The sequence below is a fragment of the Electrona antarctica genome (genome assembly GCF_951216825.1).
Source record: "Electrona antarctica genome assembly, chromosome: 9".
In the NCBI taxonomy this organism is placed as follows: Eukaryota; Metazoa; Chordata; class Actinopteri; order Myctophiformes; family Myctophidae; genus Electrona; species Electrona antarctica.
Genome location: NC_136790.1, coordinates 29,736,569 through 29,758,463, shown reverse-complemented (window position 1 = coordinate 29,758,463; position 21,895 = coordinate 29,736,569). Strand labels below are relative to the sequence as shown.

At 42.6% G+C, this 21,895-nt stretch overlaps 1 protein-coding gene across 2 annotated transcripts; it reads left to right on the top strand.

The window, feature by feature from the left end:
- Positions 1–431: 431 nt before the first annotated feature.
- LOC306930301 (transcription initiation factor TFIID subunit 4-like) lies at positions 432–20,054 on the top strand. Of its 2 annotated transcripts, XM_079511181.1 has the most exons (15): positions 432–2,072; positions 4,404–4,540; positions 4,776–4,895; positions 7,108–7,200; positions 7,404–7,526; positions 7,782–7,871; positions 9,053–9,298; positions 12,571–12,703; positions 13,014–13,119; positions 13,468–13,637; positions 13,736–13,866; positions 14,618–14,743; positions 16,306–16,362; positions 16,451–16,570; positions 18,654–20,054. In XM_079511181.1, the coding sequence occupies exons 1-15, from the start codon at positions 1,289–1,291 to the stop codon at positions 18,816–18,818; spliced, it is 2,601 nt and encodes an 866-aa protein (XP_079367307.1). In that variant the 5' UTR covers positions 432–1,288; the 3' UTR covers positions 18,819–20,054. The 2 variants fall into 2 exon arrangements, with proteins under 2 accessions (XP_079367307.1, XP_079367308.1); XM_079511182.1 differs by lacking the exon at positions 7,108–7,200.
- The last annotated feature ends 1,841 nt before the right edge of the window (positions 20,055–21,895 follow it).

The following is a 21,895-nucleotide window of genomic DNA, read 5'->3' as shown; positions in this document are numbered from 1 at the left end:
TATATATATATATATATTTGATAATACATATATATATATATATATATATATATGTATTTGATAATACAGGAGTTAAATGCTGGACCGGCCTGACTTAATTGTTGATAGAACTTCGCATGGGTTACTTTTAAAGTTTTATGTAGGCCGGCCTAACACAAAATGTCAAATGACATAACCAACCTGTTTTCAAACTGTATAGATTTCGAGCTTCCATTGCCAATGCAAATAAAATGTAGTTGTACACGTTTCCATACATTATTTTGCCACGTGTGTGCTTACATCTTTAGTACTGTATGCATAAACTATACAGAAACAGGTTGGGATACATGTAGCCATTTGCGTGTGCACTCATTGATGCTCAGTTGAAGTTCCAAGTACTTTAACTTGAGGATGATACAATGTTTCCTCTTAAAACGGAGGGTGTGGCGCCCTCAAACGCATTTTTTCAGCAGCAGCAACTCCACTTGCTGGGGCAAAAACACTGCAGCCATCTTGCGCAGCACATCGAGGATGACAAAACTCTCAAATTCACTTCATAGTCGTGCTGCAAACCACATTCTTGGAGCATTTAAAGTTGCGTGGCACGAGTTTGCAATAGACGAGCGAGAGTACGAGTGTAAGCAATTAGTTTACAATGTAACATCTCGTGTGAAACATTTCCCGTGACATCTGCAGCCCGATGTGATTCCGTCCCATACATCCACTGAACTGACAGCTGAAGCGAGACATTGGCACCGCCCTCTGAACGCTGAAAGCAACCAATCGCAGCGCTCCGGAATCCCCGTACGGTGACGTTGCGTTTGCCGTGCGCATGCGCACGTCAGCTGTTAAGTAGCTCACTTCTCACAAGCTCGCAGGAGTGCGAAGATGGCGGTTGGCTCCAATCCGCTGGACGAGCTTCTCTTGAAAACAGCGGTGAATAAAAGAGTAGTTTGTCACATTTTGCTGTCTCTGGAATTAGTGCCATCGGGGTTGAATGACAGGAAGCCTGGTTTTAGGAGCCAGGCGGCCGTTAATCACATGGCTAGTTCCGGGACGAGCTCATGTCCAGCTGGGACTTGGTCAAGACGTTGCTAAAGCAGGTACGCTGTTGTAACTAGTACTAAACGTTTGTTTTTGTTCTTTGTCTCCCAAAGTGTACATGAAAGCAAGCACCCGAGCAGACATAGAACAGCAGTTGAGGTGTTAGAGTTAGCCCCCATCCCATTCAGGATAGTTTCTGCTCCTTCTAAAATAAGTTTAAGTACAGGAGAGAGTGTCATTAGAACGAGGTCCCCATGGTTCAGATATGGATGCATCATCGATCAGTTCGGACCCAGCTACTACGGCGCACGACCAAGGAAAGGCACTTGTTGCCAGTGCAACTTATCTCCCAAATCACGATGGAAATGGCCCGTCCCTAGTTCAAACTTTGAATGGAAGCCAGACCATGAACTCGCACAGTTCAGGAAGCGTTGGTCGTCTCACGGGGACGACAGTGACATGTGTTCGGAGTGACAGCAGCGGTGCTGCGATGGCTGTCACCACGGCTGTAAACAGCGGAACAGCGGCCGGGCTGTCAAAAGGGCTCGTCGGTGCGATAATGCCCCCCATGTCAAACAGTGTCATTCAGACGCCGTTCATGAACTCCCTGAATGTCACTTCACCGCAGCCAGCGAGCCACACAGGGGCACACGCGGGGACACAGTTGAGACCGTCTATGCAAACCGCTGGGTCGGGTATAACTTTGAACGGGAACAACAATACGGGAACCCATTTGGCTGCTAATGCGATTGCAGCGCCAGGCGCTGGCATCCCAACTCAGCTCCCGAACAATGGTCAGCCGGCCACCGCGTTGTCTGTCAGTGTGGGCTCAAACATAATGAGGGCAGAGGCACCCAAAGCAATCATACAAGCAGGACCGCAACAGACGAACACTCCTGGAGTTGTCAGCTCTCCCAGGAGTTCAGCTCCGGCAACTGTTGCTGTCAGCCCAGGCGGGAACCGACCCCTAGCGCCTCAGATGTTGGCCCCCAGGCCCCCACAGACGTCCCCGGGACAGCCTAATTTTCACAATTTACAGCTTCCCCCGGGTAAGTAGGATTTTATCTATTTATTCATTTTTACACAATTTTGTATTATTCTGACTAATTATAATATTTTTGATAGAAAACAAATCCATTTACTTTACAGGAACTACTATAGCCTACTACTACACATCATAACCCATCTATTATAGCTTCCGGTAACCATAATGAGTTCCCAGAACAGAAGCACTCTCTAAAAACATGAAAAGTGAGAACACCATAACCATAGTCATTACAGAAAAGATCTCACAGAGAGCCAGATTGAAGGCCAGCTGTGTTCTGATTGAGCTGTGTCTCTACAGTTGACTCACACAATCAACACTACACTACCCCTTCCCCTGGTTTTTCATCATTCATTACCTCTCAGTTCCCATCCCTAGCGTGCCAGTTGGCTGTTGTTTACCCATTAAAACTAGGAAAGAATCTGTCATTTTAATTTTAGCTATATAGTATATATATATATATATATATATATATATATATAACAACATACGTTTTTCAGAAAACTATTAGGATTTGTGACCTTGTTGTACATCTGAACGTGAATTATTCTTCTCTTCTGGGGGGTCCCTGGCACAAACCATTTTTAGGTGGGGAATGGGATCTGAGCCAAATTCATATCATTTTGGGGCGACCGTGGCACAAAAAAGTTTGAGAACTACTGATTTAGAAGGCAATTTGTAGAATCGGTTTCAGGTCTTAATGGGTTGTTAATATAGCTGATGCACCTCACTATATGAATGCACAAAATATCAGTATGAGTGTCTGTATATCTCGAGAACCATCTGACCAATCGACTTCAAACCTGGCATGTCTATCGCAGAGGACCTGAGAGAGTGATGTGCTGAGTGGGAAAGCGGTCAGATCTAGAAATATCTATTTGTCTGCCTGTCTGTCTCTGTCCCTTTTATTTATATATGTAGATCCTGGTGCCATCGAATATGTTACAGTTCTGACATCATAGACTGGCCCCAAGTCCTATGATAATGGGCACTATACTAAGTAAGGGTACAATGGGTAGTGCATATCGCATAATAACCACCCCAGTATCATAAATGGATATGGATCATTTTATACCTCTCATATTAGATTATAAATAGTCTGGTTGTTATGTTTGCCTTGTGGTTGACAGCACAAACAGGGAGAGAGGAGGATAAGAGAGGGAGAGAGCTTGATGGAAATGAGGCAGAGAGAGAGAGAGAGAGAGAGTGAGCGAGAACCAGGTGAGAAAGTGGACAGGTATACAAGACCACATAATAGTAGTTAATGCCAGCTTGCCATGGCAGCTTCTGTTTTACCCACATGCATTTCAGTGGAATCCACAATGATTTCACATAACTAAGCATTGGCTTAGTATCTGATCTTTGATGAGTTTCCCCACCTTTCTTTATGTCGTGGCACCTAGGGGTCAAGCCGTTTACTTTAGATTAGAAGAAGAGGTCTGTTTCTCTGTCTGCAGTTGAGTGCCGTTGAACTAAATGAGTATAACTATAATAACATAGTTTTAAAGAATCGTTCAAATGGCAGAGTTCACACCAACTATAAAAAAAAATGCAATGGTGATTGGTGAAAGATATATCGGTAGTTATAGTTATTGTGCTTAGAGTGAACAGCCCTTTAATCTTGCGAACCACTGGACCAATCAAGCTCCACCTACTGTGTTGCGTTGCGTTGTGTTCGGACAGCATAAATTAACAGGGGCGAATGCAACACAATGTCGTCAGTGTAGCACCCTTCATTGATTAAAAAGGGAACATTCCCTGCATTGACGCGATGCCCTATGGCTGCAGTGGTGCTTTGGCATTACCAGTTTGCTTCTTGCCCAGGTGCACAGATTGGAGAGACAAGTCTGATTTGACAATATCTGTATTCTTTCATTGCTTGATATTCTGGTGGCTGGTAGTGGCAATTCAGTGGTCTGAAAGCACAGCGATTAGACAAATGAATTGATTTAGTTTATTTAATTAAAGTGTTTGGCCTAGACTCACATCTGCTTTGCTATGACTTAAACTTTTACTTGCTTTTAGGTTTCATCATCTACAGCAGTTTTATATTTAAAAAAATGGGGGTCACAGTCAAAGAATCCCTACCACATCAGTGTTTCAAATGCTTTGTCAGTCATTATTAGCAGCATGTTTAAGAACCAATCAGTGGTCAGTTGACTTCCACACTGATGATGCCAGTTTGTCTTTTTTGTTTTGATTTGTGAGCACTGTATTGGGGTATCATAAAGGGGCATAATTGCATAACTGCAGTTTCAATGAACAATATCAATCATTAGTAGTCAATCTAATATAATCATATTCGTAAGTCTGAGTTGTGTTTGATTTGTCTCAGGGATGGTGCTGGTGCGCAGCGAGAGTGGGCAGTTGCTGATGATCCACCACCAGGCCCTGGCCCAGATGCAGGCCCAGGCCCAGCAAGGAGCACTGGCCCCTCGACCTGGCACACCAACAAACATGCCTGCTGGCCAGGTAAGACAACTTACTAAATCTGCTAACATAACCCCTTGGCCCAGAGCAACCTCCTTTGACTGCAACATACACAGCCCTTGTGCAACCCCATCTCGCTTTACTGCGTACAGCTCAGGCAAGCAGCTATATTTCAAAACATTAGCTGAAATATCTAATTAGATTGTAAGTAGCACACGTGTCCTCTCGTCGTAAAATGGGTGTATTGTATTGTAACTTGCTATGTGGGCCCTTTAAGACCCCTGGGACCTCCATAATCAGCAGGCATGTGGCTCCCAGTGCCATCATCAGACAGACCGCTCCATCTCCCACACCCATCTCTGCCACCACGACTCTCCACAGACCGCCTGTCCTCCAGGTAAGCCAAGCTCTTTGTGAGTATATATCTCATCTTGTTTTAGTTAGTCATTGTGGCCCTTATTTACATGAGATAGGGGCTGAAGTCTTTGACCTCTGTTTGTCTTATGATGGAGTTATACTCTGGGATCTCATCAAGTATATCGTAGACCAGAGGTTCCCAACCACCGGTACACGGACCGGTGCCGGTCCACGGCACATGTACCGCGTACCAAAGGGAATTCCAAGTTTTCCCGTCGTGAATCTATAACCATGCGTCACCAGGATTTTCCAAACAGCGGTGAAAAGTTGACTCAGCTGCATGAAGATACTAAGGATCAGTGATGTCACTGATGCGATGCATCACTGATTTATAAACAGCTTTGAGTCCGTATGTACTACTTCCGTGTTGCATAGCATTAATAGTGACCCTGTCGAATCCTTGATATCTTTACCGTTCACGTGTGTTCAGTGAGTAGCAGTGTAACAAGTGTAGCCTATTTTGTCACGCTCGCGCTAATGAAACACTAAAAGGAAAATGTAACCCAGGTAAAGTAATGCTTCACTCTGCAAGTTTAACTCAAGTTTTCCAACTGTCCAAAGTCATTTCTGACCTTTTTTTATTTTTTATCATACGGTCCTTGTTGATATTATAACGGCTTTTAGGTCAATGATATAACATTATGTTGTGATACATAATAATATAGCAGTGGGTACTGATTGCCAGTCAACTGTCTTCCATGTTTTGGTACGATGATGTGCTACACACCACCATTAGTCTTTTTCAACAACTCCATTTCACAAATTAATAAATGATGTAATCCCATAATTGATGAAAGAATTCAAATGAAGAAAACAAACAAAACAAACATCAATCTCAATTGCTACTTGCCCGATAGGGCTATAGTGTGGCTTTGCCACTGATCATTGCATTGTGGTTTGTGCGTCTGTGGTTTAGTAACTTGCAGTACTATCGATAGCCGAAGATTGGACAGGAAGGCCTCGCAGCCTGTTACTAGAATTGGCCCGGGCCGCCGGCATGGTGGTCTGGGCACCCTAGGCTGCATTGCCAGCATGACAGTGAGTCGCGGGTTCGAAGCCCAATCCCGACGACCTTTGCTGCGTGTCACTCCTCATCTATTCCTGTCAGTCTACTATCAATAAAGGCATAAACCCCCCAAAATAAATCTTAAAAAGAAGAATGCCTAAGTATAAAGGCAGTGTCCCACAAATCAAACCTTTAGGCATCTGGATTGTCTCACATCATCTTACAGGGGTGAGTGGGCATGTAGACAAGTGTATGATCACTGTGTACAATTGACCCTTAATATATGTGTAGTGTACTTGACTTGTGCTGTAGTCTAAACTCTAAAGGCTCATACATAGTCTGGATTTTCGGTGGTGTGGTGACCACCGAACTACAACATGACGTCACGACCGGAGCGGTGGTCACCTCACCACCGAAAATCCAGACTATGAATAGGCCTTAACACTAATAAACTCTTTCGCCATGATGTTTTCCAATCAGCTATATATGTAACAGCCATAATTATTACAGTTGTTTTTGTTTAATATGACAGATCAGGTGAGGCTAGAGTATATTTCTTAAATGAAATTGCATTGATGTATAAGAAAGCAGCTGTTTATTGAAGTAGTGATGGAGAATTTCAAGAGGAGATGCCATCTCTGCATGCAGCAGCTCAGTAAAACGTCACACAGTCACACAAAGTATGAGTTCAGGACTGAATTTGTTTGTGCATAAAATAATGTGGTATCCTGAAAGACAGCTTTTTTATCTGCCATGTTGCTAGACACTAGAATAAATCATTATTTGAAATGAAACAAAAATGCATGTGAGTGCAGACAAGAACAGAGGCCAATTTCCACAGTGTGTAATATTGCAGGTTGACAACACATCTCGCATGAGCAGAAAACCTGTGTGAATTGTCAGATGTGATTGTGAGCCATATTTTTCAGTGTTGGATTGTAGGTATTTGATGATGACTTTTGGTTGTTGGTGGGACCAATGGTAGTTGTTGGCTGGGCCAGGAAGAGAACTGAACAGAGTACTGTAGTCTGGGTTGACAAGTTGATGGCGATATTCAAGTTCTACAGCAATCAATCTATAGCTGAAATATCAACACACAGTGGATGTTGGAAGTGAAAGCCCTGAGGTGAGATACTTAGAAAACATTATGAAAGATCTAAGTAGGAATTTACTTTTCTTTACCCAGACCTCGCCTGGGGCTGCGGTGCCAGGCATGACCTCCAGGACTGTCACCCAAACAGCTGGGACCACTGTTGTTACCTCAGCAACAGTGAGCAATGTGAGTTAAGTCTCATGGAGCACACAGGGCTTGGCCTCTGCAGAAAGTGTTGATTGTAGTATTTATATCGCCGTCACCATTGTAGACACATGCACACACAGGTATGTTACAATGTTATACCTAATAGTAATAACACGTCTACATGTACATTTAAGACTGAACTCTGTCTTTCTCAGTCTGAATTTGTTATGTGTTTCTGGTAGGAGACAATGGAGAACGTAAAGAAGTGCAAGAACTTCTTGTCTACATTGATCAAGCTGGCGTCAAGTGGGAGACAGTCTTCAGAGACAGCAGCCAATGTTAGAGGGCTGGTGAAGGACCTGCTGGTAAGCAACCATCACAGAGCTAACACGTTTCTTAAGGTCGACTTCACTTGTGTGACTGTATTCTTCTTTCACATATCTCAGGGACATTGATAATGACTACTGTAAGTTAAATAAAATGCTTCAAATGGTTCTGATTTACATTGACAATAACATACATAATTGTGTCACAGCTCTTTATAATGAACACTGTTTTGAGTTTTAGGCAATCTAATCGTTCTTAATCCTCATTTTTTTATGCTGCTTTGGTTATTCTAGGAAAGTAGGCTAGAAGCCGAGGACTTCACCAGCAGATTGTACAGTGAGCTCAACTCCTCACCACAGCCTTATCTTGTGCCTTTCCTCAAGGTAAGGAAGCAACTTGTATTGGTATTCCTACAAGTTGCTATTCCTATGGGGGAATAGACTAATGCAGGGGTCTTAAACGTTTTTCAGGCCAAGGACCCCTTAGCTGATTGAGGGAGGGAGAGAGACCCCTACTACATATTGTGTAAAATGGTGTTGCATCTAGTCACTTCATTTTCAGATCTTTTTTTCAGGTGTTTTTTTTAAAGCCTTCTATTCTGTCATATGGCTTTATGTGTATTGTGGTCTTGTATAGAAGTGTTATGTCCTTTGAGCTCAGAAATATTTATGCCAGATATGCAAATTTTGTGACCCAGACGTCATCACTGGAATTTGACAGTATACAGTATGCCACTGACTGATTGGACTGAGTACACAATCCCTGGATTGCTGGACAGTGTTGTTTTGTCTTCTGCATCCATGACAACTCTGTCCTGAATCCCTGGCCCTTAGGAAGTGGCCTGGCACCCCCCAAACGTTTTCTCTTTGGAAACATCAAGAACTCTGTTTGTGTCAGGCAGTATATTTGACAGATGAGGTGAAATGATGGATTAGAAGGAAAATTCACACCTGTGTGAACTGAGCGGTGTAACTATACATTTATTGTTATAGTTACTGTACTCTACTGTGCTCTGTACTGTATTGTAGTGTACTGTGCGGGGGTCCCCGGAACAACCAGACCCCCAGGGATGCGCCCAGGGGGGCGGTCCGTTTCCGAAACGGTTGAGAAATGACAGAGTTACCATGTGGGGTTCCCCGGGGGGGTCCGTGTGGGGGTCCCCGGGGGCCCAGGGCTCGTACTGTAGTGTACTCTGTGCCACTTTACTCTGTGCTGTACTGTACTGGTCACTTTAGGTGTTGCAGCTTTCCGTGCTCGGACAGACAGACAGAGACGGACATACGGACACACACAGCTCCATAATGGAGCGGAGGCACCGCTCAAAAACAAAGAGATAAAACAAACAACAATTGAGCACTCACTTGGGCTTCAAGTATGATGACTGTTCTCCGCAATTAAGAAACAATAATTACCCAGTGGGTGATATGAATCACACATAAACTAAAAGCTGGTTTGACAAATGACGTTTGAATTTTCTGTTGAATAGGTCAAATATGTTTTAAATTCGCCAGAATGGGAAAGGATATTAAACTATCTATGATCTACCTTTCCATATGTCTTCCAGAGAAGCCTCCCAGCAGTGAGGCAGCTGACCCCAGATTCAGCAGCCTTCATTCAGCAAAGCCAACTCCCCCAGCCGGCCTCTGGACCAGCCTCCACCACCACCACCAACACCACCACCCCCGCCGCCACCGCCACCACTACAGTCGTTCTGAGTAGCGCAGGTCCTCGCCTCACTTCCCCGGTCACAAGACCACAGCTGCCTCAGCTCCAGCCTGCCATCAGCAAACCAGGGCAGACGGCCCCACTGGTAAATGGCACATTTGCTTTCACAGAGAATATAGTATAACATATAAGTTAGATTTTGTCCGAAGAGCCATCTGAAAGGTGTTTAAAGTCAAAATCATCTATTAAGCAAACTTCCATTCGTCTCCATCAGGATAGCATTCCCCATGCCTTCATTTATTCACAGATGGTTTCAATACCCTTTATAACGCTTCAAAGCGACATTGGAAATGTTGCACAAAGCTTATTTTTTTTTTGTCTGACTAATATCACTGCGTAGATATTAGTCTGGAACCTCGGTGGGAGATTTATTTCCAAGGGGCGGGGTTACAAACACATTCCAAACGTCATAGCAAAAAAGTCTCACTTTGAATAGTGGGTGCTCACCCACAACTCTGGGGTGAGCTAAATGTAATTCAAACTGAGGAGTGCCAGACCATCAATCTCATCAGGTATTATTTTTCATGTAGCAGATTTGTCTGGTTTCCAGGTTATAGCATTTTAGTGAAGTGTGAATGAAGCATGAAACATTTCAGCTAATTTTTGTTATATCCATCTGCAGGCTGGTAGTCCAGCTACTTAACTATCGACTCTGGTTGCAGATCTCTCTCGCTCTCTTTGCTCGTCTACATATGATGTAAAGTTTCCCTTCAATGTCAATGGCGTTTAATGTTTTGAATGTTTAATTTACGTCATATTTAGCGGAATAATCAGCCTCTTATCATCATACATCATCATGCATCATCTCATACTGGCCAATCAGAATGCCTGTTGCCTGTGATTGGTTAGCTGATTTGCTCGTCTACACATGACGTACATTTTCCCTTCATTGTCAATGGCGTTTAATGTTTTGATGTTTTTATGTCATATTTGGCGGACAGTTGACCTAATTTCTCCTTTTATTGTCAGTGGCATTAAAAGCTGATTGCGCAGAGTGAGAGAAGCACTTTTAATCTCAGCTTGAAGGAATGGCATCCACTGGCATTCTCCTGTCCGAAGAGCACTTACGTTGTGCTATCTGTCTGGATGTGTTCACTGATCCAATCTGCACTCCATGTGGACACACCTACTGCAGAACCTGCATCACACATTACTGGGACAGTAAGGATGTGTGTCAGTGTCCACTGTGTGCCAAGATCTTCCAAAACAGACCAGAGGTGTCTGTGAATACTTGTATTTCTGACATGGTTCAACAGTTCAGGAGTCACAAGTTGAAAGAAGAATACGAAGCTAAGACAGAGGCTGAAATCCAGCAGATGATCCAGGAGAGACGAGTGAAGATTCAGGAGTTCAGACGAACAGTACAGCTCAGCAGGAAAAATGCAGACACAGTGATAGCAGTCAGTGTGCAGGTCTTCACATCTCTGATCAGCTGTATTGAGAGAAGCCAGGCTGAGCTCATTGGTGTGATCGAAGAGAAGCAGAAAGCAACAGAGAAACAGGCTGAAGGATTCATCAACGATCTGCAGCATGAAATCACTCGGTTGGAGAAGAGAAGCTCTGAGCTGAAGCAGCCCTCCCACTTTGAAGACCACCTCCACCTACTCCATGACTTCACATCCATCAACAGTCCTCCACCCACCAAGGACTGGACGAAGGTCAATGTCCATCAGTCTTCACATCTGGAGTCTGTGGAGACAGCTGTGGCTCAGCTGGAGAAGACACTCAGTCTTCTCTTTTCTAATATATTTTATATTGGGTAAAATATACCAATAACTACGTTTAGTGATGGTGTAACAAAAAATCACACCCGTGTGAACTGAGTGGTGTAAGGTCTTATATAACCTGTCTGACGTAATGAAATCATGTCTGACGTAATGAAATCACACCCGGGTGAACATAGCAACCATGCTCATCTTTTCTGCACAGACTAACAAAGCCAGTTGTAGGAGTGGTTTACACCACTCAAAAATATGTTTAGTGTTCTAGGGTTAAGATGGAGGGAACATGTCTCCACCATCCCTGCTGAGATCAGCATCCATGTTGACAGGAGAGATGATCAGAGGAGCAGAGTTTATACCACCACAAAAAATAGATTACAAAAAAGAGAAATGAACTTCTCCTTTGGTCCACCCATTCCTAACATGTGAGAATGGTACAGTGAATTAAAAAACTAAAAAGTCCATTGTGGGTGTATTGGATTTTTCACTATCACTAAACACCTGCCTGTAGGAAAAAATCACACCCGTGTGAACTGAGTGGTGCAACTACACATGTATTGTTATAGTTACTGTACATTAGAACCAGGGAAGCATCTGCTTTCTTCTGCGCTTTGAAATCACAGAAAATTCATCCTGCAGTCGAACTTTTGATTTATCACAAACTATACATACACCAACTGAGTACTTTTTCAATTCGGCTTTAACTCTCAACCCAAACAAAATAATGATATAAGGTATTTGTATCCATTCCTCTACATGTCCCTAAGGTATTTCTATGTTTTTTTGGTTGCTAACCATAGCAACCATGCTCGTTTTTTTGGTACGAACAAACACGGGTACAAAGCCAGTTGTTGGAGTGGTTTGCACCACTCAAAAACAGGGATGTGGGCAGGGAAACACACTTTCTATGATGTCACTGAGCATCATGAAGGTACTGAAAGACTCGCCCACCTCAGACATCAGCAACATCATGATGTCACTGAGCATCATGAAGGTACTGAAAGACTCGCCCACCTCAGACATCAGCAACATTATGATGTCACTGAGCATCATGAAGGTACTGAAAGACTCGCCCACCTCAGACATCAGCAACATCATTATGTCACTGAGCATCATGAAGGTACTGAAAGACTCGCCCACCTCAGACATCAGCAACATCATGATGTCACTGAGCATCATGAAGGTACTGAAAGACTCGCCCACCTCAGACATCAGCAACATCATGATGTCACTGAGCATCATGAAGGTACTGAAAGACTCGCCCACCTCAGACATCAGCAACATCATGATGTCACTGAGCATCATGAAGGTACTGAAAGACCCGCCCACCTCAGACATCAGCAACATGAAAACGTGAAATGCAGTAACTTAATTTTAATAGTGGAAGAACAAACAAGAATATTTAATTAGTAGGCAATATTTTTCTAAGAAAGAGGACGTGAACCTGTGTGCATGCGCCAGCCATCAGGCGCCCAAGGCATGAGGCACAGACGGAGACAGACTATCACACCAATTCAGTCTTTTCTAGTTGCTTTTCACTCCATAAACTCCATAGACGACAGCAAAAAGTCTAAGTAAGGAAGCATTGTTTAGCCTACTCTGTCACTAGTCACTGAAACATCATGTTAATTTTCAGGTATTCCAACCTCAGCAGCAGCAGGGGGCAATACGGAGACCTCAAGTTAGTGTGGCAACGACACCCATGGTGACCCTCAGGAATCAGGCCCCAGGACGCATCATGCTGGGTCAGCCACAGGTGCTCAATTCAGGTGAGTCAGCATCAGAACTACTGTATACTGGGCAAAACGCCAAAATTATCTGTGAAATCTCAAAATGCTTCTGAATTTCTGTATAAATTATACTAGTTCAGTTTAATGATGCTGTGATATATTTTGAGAGGCAACTACTGTTAAAACATTAACATTCAAATTTCTGACTATATTAATACTTCTGTGGCTTTAGTGTACTGTGTATACCTGTCATTTGTTTTCCTGCTGCTGTGAGGTGGTAGTGCACCTGTGCATGTTGTGGGTAATTCAGGTGATTAGCCCATCTACCTGTCACTGTCTTTCTCTCCAGTTCCTATGGTGAGACCTGGTTTGGTGCCAGCTACTAAACAAGTCCCTGCTACAGCCCTGTCGCTTGCTCAAAAGAACAAACTGAAAGAGGCGGGTGGCACTTTCAAGTAAGGGCTGTTGTAACATACAGTGTATGATTTTCATTTTGTGTGAAAATAAGTTTAATGTCAGATTTTTACATGTCATTGTCATAATAGAACAATGCGATTCATGCTAAATATTGGCAAAGTTCCCCTTTGCACGTGTTACAGATTTTACTTGCGTGCTGTCACATAGAGACTGGACCTTTTAAGTTAACTATTTTGTTTTTGTTTTTGAAATAGCAGATATACAAGCCCTGTGAGCTTGCAGCTTGGCTATTATAAAATATTTTGGAACCTCTTTTTATTATTATTATTATTATTATTTTATATCTTTGCACATGACCAAAATAGGGATGTTGTCTTTGTGACCAGGGATGATGATGATATTAATGATGTGGCATCCATGGCTGGAGTTAACCTATCCGAGGAAAGTGCCCGCATCCTAGCAACCAATTCTGAGCTGGTTGGAGCAGTGACACGCTCATGTAAAGACGAGGCTTTCCTCAGCTCCTCCGTGCTGCACAGAAGGATGCTGGACATATGTGAGATAGATACACACGTTTATGTTTTCCTTCCATCCATTCATTCATCTGTTTGTCTCTCTCTAAAGCCCTTCACTGTGCATGTGTCTGTGCTCCAGGCAAGAGGTTTGGGGTAACTGAGCTTGATGGTGAGGTGGTGACCTATGTCTCCCATGCCACTCAACAACGGCTCCAGAACCTTCTGGAGAAGGTCTCCCAGGTGGCCCAGAAGAAGAACTTCAATTTCAAGGTTTGAAAAATCTTGCTTGGCTGTTGGACACAAATGTCAAGTCTTCAAACATATTATTGAGGGGCGCCAAGCCCCTCCAATGATTAGCCTCGTGTAGTGATACTAATATCACTGCGTGGATATTAGTCTCGTCTCGATTTTTTTCCACAATGTCCTGTCCCATATTTGAATACTGGGCCCTGGTTGTTTATAGCCTGGTTCCAGGCAAATCTGTTTGGCTCGTCACCACTTCGGACGTGAAGTCCTTCCACAATTGAGAGGGGCCAGACTTAATCTGCCTGGGGCAATATGCATTGAAGGCAGATGAAGGCTGGCTACGCGAGGCTACCAATGCATGGCTTACATTACGTCATGTGGCAGCCAAGTTAATGGACTTTGTTTGTTTAGAGCCTAATTAAAAAGAACTGGTCGCCAGTCAAGTCTATGGACTTTAACTAATTTAACTCATTCATTAACTCAGTTTCTCTAGAACAGTCTGCCCACAATGCCATCGTTTTTGAGCGTAAGAATCAAGACCCACAGAATATGCTGTCAACAGCAACTCAGCGTATGAGTAGCGCAGCTTGGAAGCAGAAGTACTAGGAACTGATGGTGTGGCGCAGGGCGTTCCACCTCAGCAATACATCTCCCAGAGGTCTAGCACATTGTAACGGGGATAGACTCCCGAGTTCTCGGCTGATCCCGACAATAAGCTTATCCAACCTACTTACCGTAGTTATTGTTCTTGATCAACACTGTCTTCTGTTGGCAGGAGGAAGGTTGCTACGAGCAGAACAATGACGTTCGGGCTCAGCTTAAGTTCTTTGAGCAGCTGGACCAGATGGAGAAACAGAGGAAGGAGGAGCAGGAGAGGGAGATTCTCCTGAAGGCAGCTAAGGTACCAACAGAGAACAGACAGATATGATATGACTATATACATATTTCTGATACAGACATTCTGTGTGGAGAATATTGTGAGAAACGTATAAAGTAAGTTCCAACTACAATCACATAAACAGGGAACTGTAATCCCATAAAGTGATGTCACAGCCAATTCACACTAGCAGTGTCAGGAAAACATTCTGATGGAGTAGTTGCAAAATCCATGGAGATTTTTTTGTAATGGTCAGACTCGGATATTGTGCAACCCCTTTAAAAAAGAAAGATGCATGTTTTGCACTGTTAGTCTACCTTAGCCCATTTGTTTTTATGGTTTTCTGAAGTTATCTTTTTATTTTTATTCATCATGTGGTTGACATAAGTCAAGGGGCATCCCCTTTAAAAATATAAACAAGGTTGCTCTATGCATAGTATATCAACGTCATTGTTTAGCCTGTTCAACTTGGTACTGTGTTGACCCCTAGTGCAAAGGGAGACACATTACAGCCTTTAAGTACAGTGCAGATGATGGGTAGTCTCTATAGAAGACATTATATGAATCACCCAGGATTGAATAATTCCTAATAATAATAATTGCCAAGTATTCTACTGTATAATATCTGGATTTATGAGTTGTTGACATAACACTAGGTTGATGTTACAATTGCATCCTCGGTGTAGCTGCATTATAGGAGCCTTTGAGGTTATAAAGGATGTTTGATATGTTGTTCTTTTATAATGTACACGTAACGCAAAACTTTATCTAGTCAGGTCTGTTCACACTAGTCGTTTAGCTTGTGGAAACAACACTGGGCTATAATGAGAAGGATTCTGATCATTTATGCCAGAGCTTCGGCGTTCACCAGTTTCCTGAGTTTGCTCACTCTCCACTTCTGTGCCTTTTCCCTCCCTCGCCCCATTTGTTTGTTATTTATTTTGTTTAGTTCACAGTCACACTGTTGTATCCCATGAATTTATAGGGAAATATAGTTAGTGAATGAAGTATCATACATGAAGTATGAAATAGAGGTTGCAGTGTTTAGGATGGTTACTATTTTTTGAAAGAAATGCAGTAGCTGCCCATTCCTCCTCATACGCACCAATGCTCTGGCTATGAAGAGTATAGCTGTTCCATTGGGTGCACAGCGTGAGTAACTATGAGGAGTGTGCAGCTATGGGTTTGACTAGTTCTAATATACATAGTCGTCCACTAGTTCTCTTGCCAGCACCTCATTATAGGTGTGGCTCTTTTCTGCCATTATAAGTTTAAGATGTTAACAATACCATAATTCGATAGTAATCCTTGTCATTGCCAAAGCTTCAGTAAACAGAAAACATTTTCAGGTGATCTATTAAGTATTTATATAAGGCATCGTTATAAATTATTATCATACATTTACTGTATAATTCATTAAAGTTTGTGAATGATCTAGTGAACTAGTTATAACAGATAGTTATTCTAATCTAAAGCGTTACCAAAGGTTTTGGATGGAAACACTGATTCTTTGGAAAATTAAATCATTAATTGAAAAGGGCATCAGGAATTGTATCGTATTAACCCGTACTGTTTTGGTCCTGCAGTCTCGAGCTCGTCAAGAAGACCCAGAACAGCTGCGTCTGAAGCAGAAGGCCAAAGAGGTACAGGTCAAATTGGATGTGGTGAGGTATATCTGCAGTGTGTTTGTGCATGTCCACTCCTCACACTGGTTATGGCTGTGTTGTCCAGATGCAGCAGCAGGAGTTGGCTCAGGTGAGACAGAGGGAGGCCAACCTGACAGCTCTGGCTGCCATCGGCCCCAGGAGGAGGAGGAAAGTGGATTCTGGATCTTCTGCTGCCGGAGCTGAGGTATTCTAACTAAACACCCCCATCACACTGGTTTACCATCATTCGTTCATTACCTCTCACTTGTCATCCCTGACATGGCCATGCACACCTGTTATTGTCAGTTATTTAATGCAATTTACCGATAGAGAAATGTGTTTGTATTTATTGTTATGCAGTGAAATGACTTGATTTTATAGTGGGGTTGAACACTTTTGCAAGTCACTGTATGCATGTCACATTCTCCTTAGGGGCTGAGCCCCCTAAGGGTCTGGTCCTAGAATCGCTTCTGATATGAACTTTAACACCCACATTTACCAGGTTTCCCGTCATTGTCTCTCAATTCACATTCCAAGCGTATCAGTGGCTGTTGTTACTGCAGCACAGCAACTATGCTTCCTTGGTCAGTTGTTTAATGCAGCCTTGAATCAAATCACCACAAAATATAGTATTTACTCAATGAATGCTGCTTGCTCTGAACATTTTTGCATTTTCTTCTCGTAATTGTTACTTTATGGGCCTATGTTGGGGAAACGCAGGATACAGGTCTGCTGACATAGCGGACACTGACACTGTGTTTGCCTAGGATAGGGGTGTCAAATTGGTGGCCTGCAGGATGATTTTGGGATGACCTATTCATTCTTTCTTCCCATGTACTACTGTATGTATCGGTACAGCAGCCGTTCTCTTCCTACCACGCTCATTAGCCTGCCCCATGTGTACTTGGGAAACAATAGACGGTAGTTAACTATCCAAAACTTACCAAAAGTAGTTTACAAAAAGCTGGCGCCTGTACCACTATTACTACAACAGTGTTTGATCAAAGCCAAAGCATATCGAACTGCTTAGCAGTAGCAAACCAATCAGCCTAAGGCTGCTCTGAGGACTTTCAACATTACATTAGCGGGTTCATTATCAAAGGGTGGACACAAACCTCCGGAGTGTTACCAAACTTATAGCAAACAATCAGACCACACACAATGAACGTCTCCGTCTAACACACTGCCAAAGTACATAGCTGATGACTGCTTTTAAATAGGAGGCCTTCTTCTGTGATGATTGGCCCAGCCAACTCTGAAGGTGAGTTACCAATCGGTATGCGTTACCAAGAAGGCACCTGTCCAAGGCTAAATCGAATAATAAAATAAATAGAACCGTTTCATAACATAAATACACATCATACATTGAATGGGACATTATCACGTTTAATCAGACTATTGATTGGTAGGTGAGATACTATTGAAGTAGGTAAGATGCTGACCTACCAGTAGGTGTTATTCTGTGGGTTGACGATGGCTTTCTGGCCACTAGCAGTTTGGGCAAACACTGTCGCCCCAAAACATGATTTACTATTCTGTGCCTATCGGGCCGCAACTGACTCTGTCGCGCTCAAAACAGTAGCCATCATCAACCCACAGAATAATGACTGATGAAATACCTACTGATCCCCAACTCTTAACCTACCTGAAGACTGAAGTTGTACTAACCTGTAAACTCACCATTATTATGCCTGATTTACTTTGTCATACAACGTTGATGTGCACCAAAGACACCGAAGCGACTTGTGTGCTTGAGGGATTCAATCAAAGTAAAACAAATATTTTGGAGACGTCTATCTGGGTGCACTCAAATAGAGAAAAACTCTCTTGAGGTATAAAGTCATAATTGTGATTGAAAAAAAAGACAAATGCAAAATGTTCCGTGTATCGTTAAAAATGTCCTTAAACTACTCAGTGATAGAAATACAGTATTTTCCGTAGTATGTGGCCGTTCTGTAACCAGCAAACAATCCACGCGGCCCCACCCGTAAGGGTGCTGATTTGATATAGCAATTAGACATTTAATATAGCAATTAGACTACTGTAATTACAAAGGCTTTTTCAGTAGTCCAATGGTGGACCCAGATGCTTCTAGTGATAATGCATAGGAGAGAGAATACAGCATTCCTACCTGTAAATGTTGTGAGTGTCAAGTGTTCATTACCCCTGAGCAGCTTACTTACCAGATGGCTAATCTCAAAATGTGTTTTGCGTTCAATCTCTCTAACTCTCTCAGTATTGTTTCCCTCTTTTCTCTATCTCATATTCCTCTGTTTTTCTCTGGCCAGGGCTCGGGGACTAGTCCCTCTGTTTCGGGTGGCGCTGGTCCATCTGGTTCCAGACCCGCCAGGCAGCGAATCACACGCGTCAACCTCAGGGACCTGCTTTTCTGTTTGGAAAATGAGAGATTTACCGGTCACTCCCACTTCCTCTATAAGGGCTTCCTAAAGTAGGCTGACAACAGAAAAGAGGTAAAGATTGACGTGTGGAGAGGGCAATCACTCCCACAGTAAAGAGAACTCTTTGAGAGACTGATAATGTAACGAGGGCTATGTCAGTGACTGGACGGGTATCAGAGAGTTCCAGGTGTGCTTGATATGGCAGCCACATCGGATGAGCACGTCACCAGAAAGTCCTTTTACTCTGGCTTACAAGATGGACTTTGGTTGTGCAGTCATCCTCTGCTTCTCATCCCAGGCTCTCTACCTCCCTCAAACAAAGCCCCTTTCCTTCACAAGTCAGAAACTATTTTCCTTCACAAGTCAGAAACTCCACTCCTTTTACAATCACTTTCCTGAAACTGTAAAGAATAGATTCTATGTTTTTATGAAGAAAGATTTTATGTAAGAATTACACAATAAAAGACTTACTGTATAAATGATACACTGTAACATAATAATAATTGATTTTATTTTTTGATTTTATCTTAGGCCATCAATTCATTTTATGGGTTTCTCCCCTTTAACGGATTTCTGAATTAACTCTGAACTGTGTAATCTACTGAGATGCCTTCTTAGCTTAAGCCATAACCGATAACCGATCTTGAGTAACAAAACAATGAATCCAAATGTTTCACTTGACATGACTAGTAGTTTGTTCGTTCTTTCTTTATTTCTTTATTTCTTTATTTCTTTCTTTCTTTCTTTGGCTTTCAAAATTCATATTTATTTACCAAACTAAAGTTATTTATTTAAACAATGTGTGGGACCGCATCTTTATGTTGCTTCAGTTGAATACATAATTATTAGGAGCGTGTTCATTAAGGCAAGACTAATTATTTCTTAGTGGTTACATGGTATGTCCTGGTTTGTAGAATTTGAATAAGCTTATGTCCATATAACATATACTGCTATACCAAAAGTCAATCACTCAGACAGAGACTTGAGAAACTATTTTTCTAATAACCAACAACATGCATTCTTACTATTTTGATATTCAACTGACTATGTTCTCCAATATTATGACTGGACACGCTTCACTTGTAGTGTGCTGTTGGACAGTCTTGTAGCTTCCTAGCATCCGTATCCATAACTTCAGAACTCTGAAGGAGAGTTTCTCTTGTACATTTGTAAATGTTATACCTAAGGTTTTACAAAGCAATGGTTTTGTATAGTGTTGAGAGAATCTACCCATACGTCGATAGCAAAAACACAATTTTTCTGTATTGAAAAGTTTGGAATAAACTGTGATTTTGCAATAACTGTTTTTATTGGTTGTTGAGATTTGAAAGTGCTGGCACACAAAGTGTGATACACATAATAATGCACTAGAGGGCAGTGTCACTCCACCAGAATGTACATATGCAGCATTAGGAACACTGGTCTGTGTTAGGGTGTGAACCAGATGGGCTCAAATGCCTGACAGCGGGTACCCAGTTCCATCCCTAGCTGGGTGGAACAGTTCCCCTACTCGCTGTGTTTCCTGCCTCTATCAAAGAAAGGCTTGAAAAAGAAAAGTTAATGCTGTTGTCTAAAGTTCTAGAGCGCAATTACTTATGCGACACCTCATAAACCCTGTCTATTCGTGGATGATGTGTATAAATCTACACTCATCGGTGTAGTAATGTTCCTAGCAGCTGTTTCTCATCCAAACAGACTGGGTATACGTCTCAGGACACATGATCCAAACACAGTCTGTGCTGTTCTGTTCTATGCTGGGTTATCTTGCTTTGAGCCCGTCTACATTGTCATCCTAACATGCAAATGGGGCTTTGGCAACAGCTGCCACATCAGATGCTGACAATCTGCTGACATTCATCGCAACTTTTGGGTGGGAATAATCAGTCTGTTCTGCTACTGGGACAAGTAGTCTGATGTCAAACTGATTGAAGTAGCTTTAATTTCCTTGCCAAACAATGAGAAACTATGGGAAGACATTTGCAGTCCTCAATGGTGATGCATCACATTCCCATGTTCCACAATGGAGGAACAGCTGCTGTCCATTGGGTGGCAATAGCTCATCCTCTGATGATTTATCATCACATACTGATTTTCAACATCTAATTTTAAAAGGTTATTTTTAACAATAGAATTCACCTGAGCTATAAGAGATAATACGGGATCAATAAGTCTGTCTATAGCTAAATCCTAAGTACAATGCCAGTTTAAGCCCTGTTCAAGGCATGTATCCTGCATCTCTTATCATATTTTCACTGGTGTGGTACGGTAACTTTACAGAACAAAGCTGGGATGAACACACGTATAACCTGGAAGTTGTAGTTATTTGACAGTCGCTTACAGCATCTCCTGTCTGAAGAATCGGGGTGGGGGGGATGCACCTGCCCCTTGGCTCAAGCCAATATTTTCCCCGGTAATCCCCCCCTTATACTCCTCCACGGCATTTCTCTCTCAGAGTTAAGTCCACATAAGCTCCCACATGAGAGCGAGAGACGGAGCGACAACAGAATGTTGCGGTTGCCTAGCGACGTCTCACTCACTGCACCTGAGGGCGTTGGGTAAACACCCCAAGCCTGCCAGGAGAGAGTGCAAGTGACATTACTCTGCGTTCTGTCACTGTACTCATTAGCTGGGTCTGAAGGGCTTGTTATTAATGTGTTAGATTCAATATAGCCATCTCCCTTCTCACCTGTGGGTGAAATTAAGTATAATAAACAATACGTGTGTGTGTGTGTGTGTGTGCGCGCACAACTGCATGCGTGTGTGCAAACTTGCCTCTATGTGTGTAGTCAGTATGTGTACAACAGTTTGATTCTGGCCGGGCGTTGATGTTTTTGCCCCTGTCCCTTTGTCCATGTGTCTGTCTGACTGAGCAGCTCATCTCGGGCACCATGGACTAATAGTTTGTTCAAAACAAACACAAATCGGGACACATTCTGAGTCATGCGATTAAGATGTATCAGTCAGATCTTTCGATATTTCTTATTCCATTACGATTAGCATCCTAATATTGCTGGATGGGGTAGTTTTGCAAAGAAATGCCACAAATTATGAACACTGTCAGAACTACCCTAATCGTAATAATCATACATTGAGGGGCATCTAAACATCAAAGAGACACAAATGATTTCATC

What these genes read in the sequence shown, in the direction of transcription:
- LOC306930301 (XM_079511181.1), top strand. Translation starts at nt 1,289, where the DNA reads ATGGATGCATCATCGATCAGTTCGGACCCAGCTACTACGGCGCACGAC. An exon ending in GCCACAGGTGCTCAATTCAG is followed by an intron (nt 12,704 to 13,013) that starts GTGAGTCAGCAT and finishes CTTTCTCTCCAG; the next exon opens with TTCCTATGGTGAGACCTGGT. An exon ending in AGAAGAACTTCAATTTCAAG is followed by an intron (nt 13,867 to 14,617) that starts GTTTGAAAAATC and finishes TTCTGTTGGCAG; the next exon opens with GAGGAAGGTTGCTACGAGCA.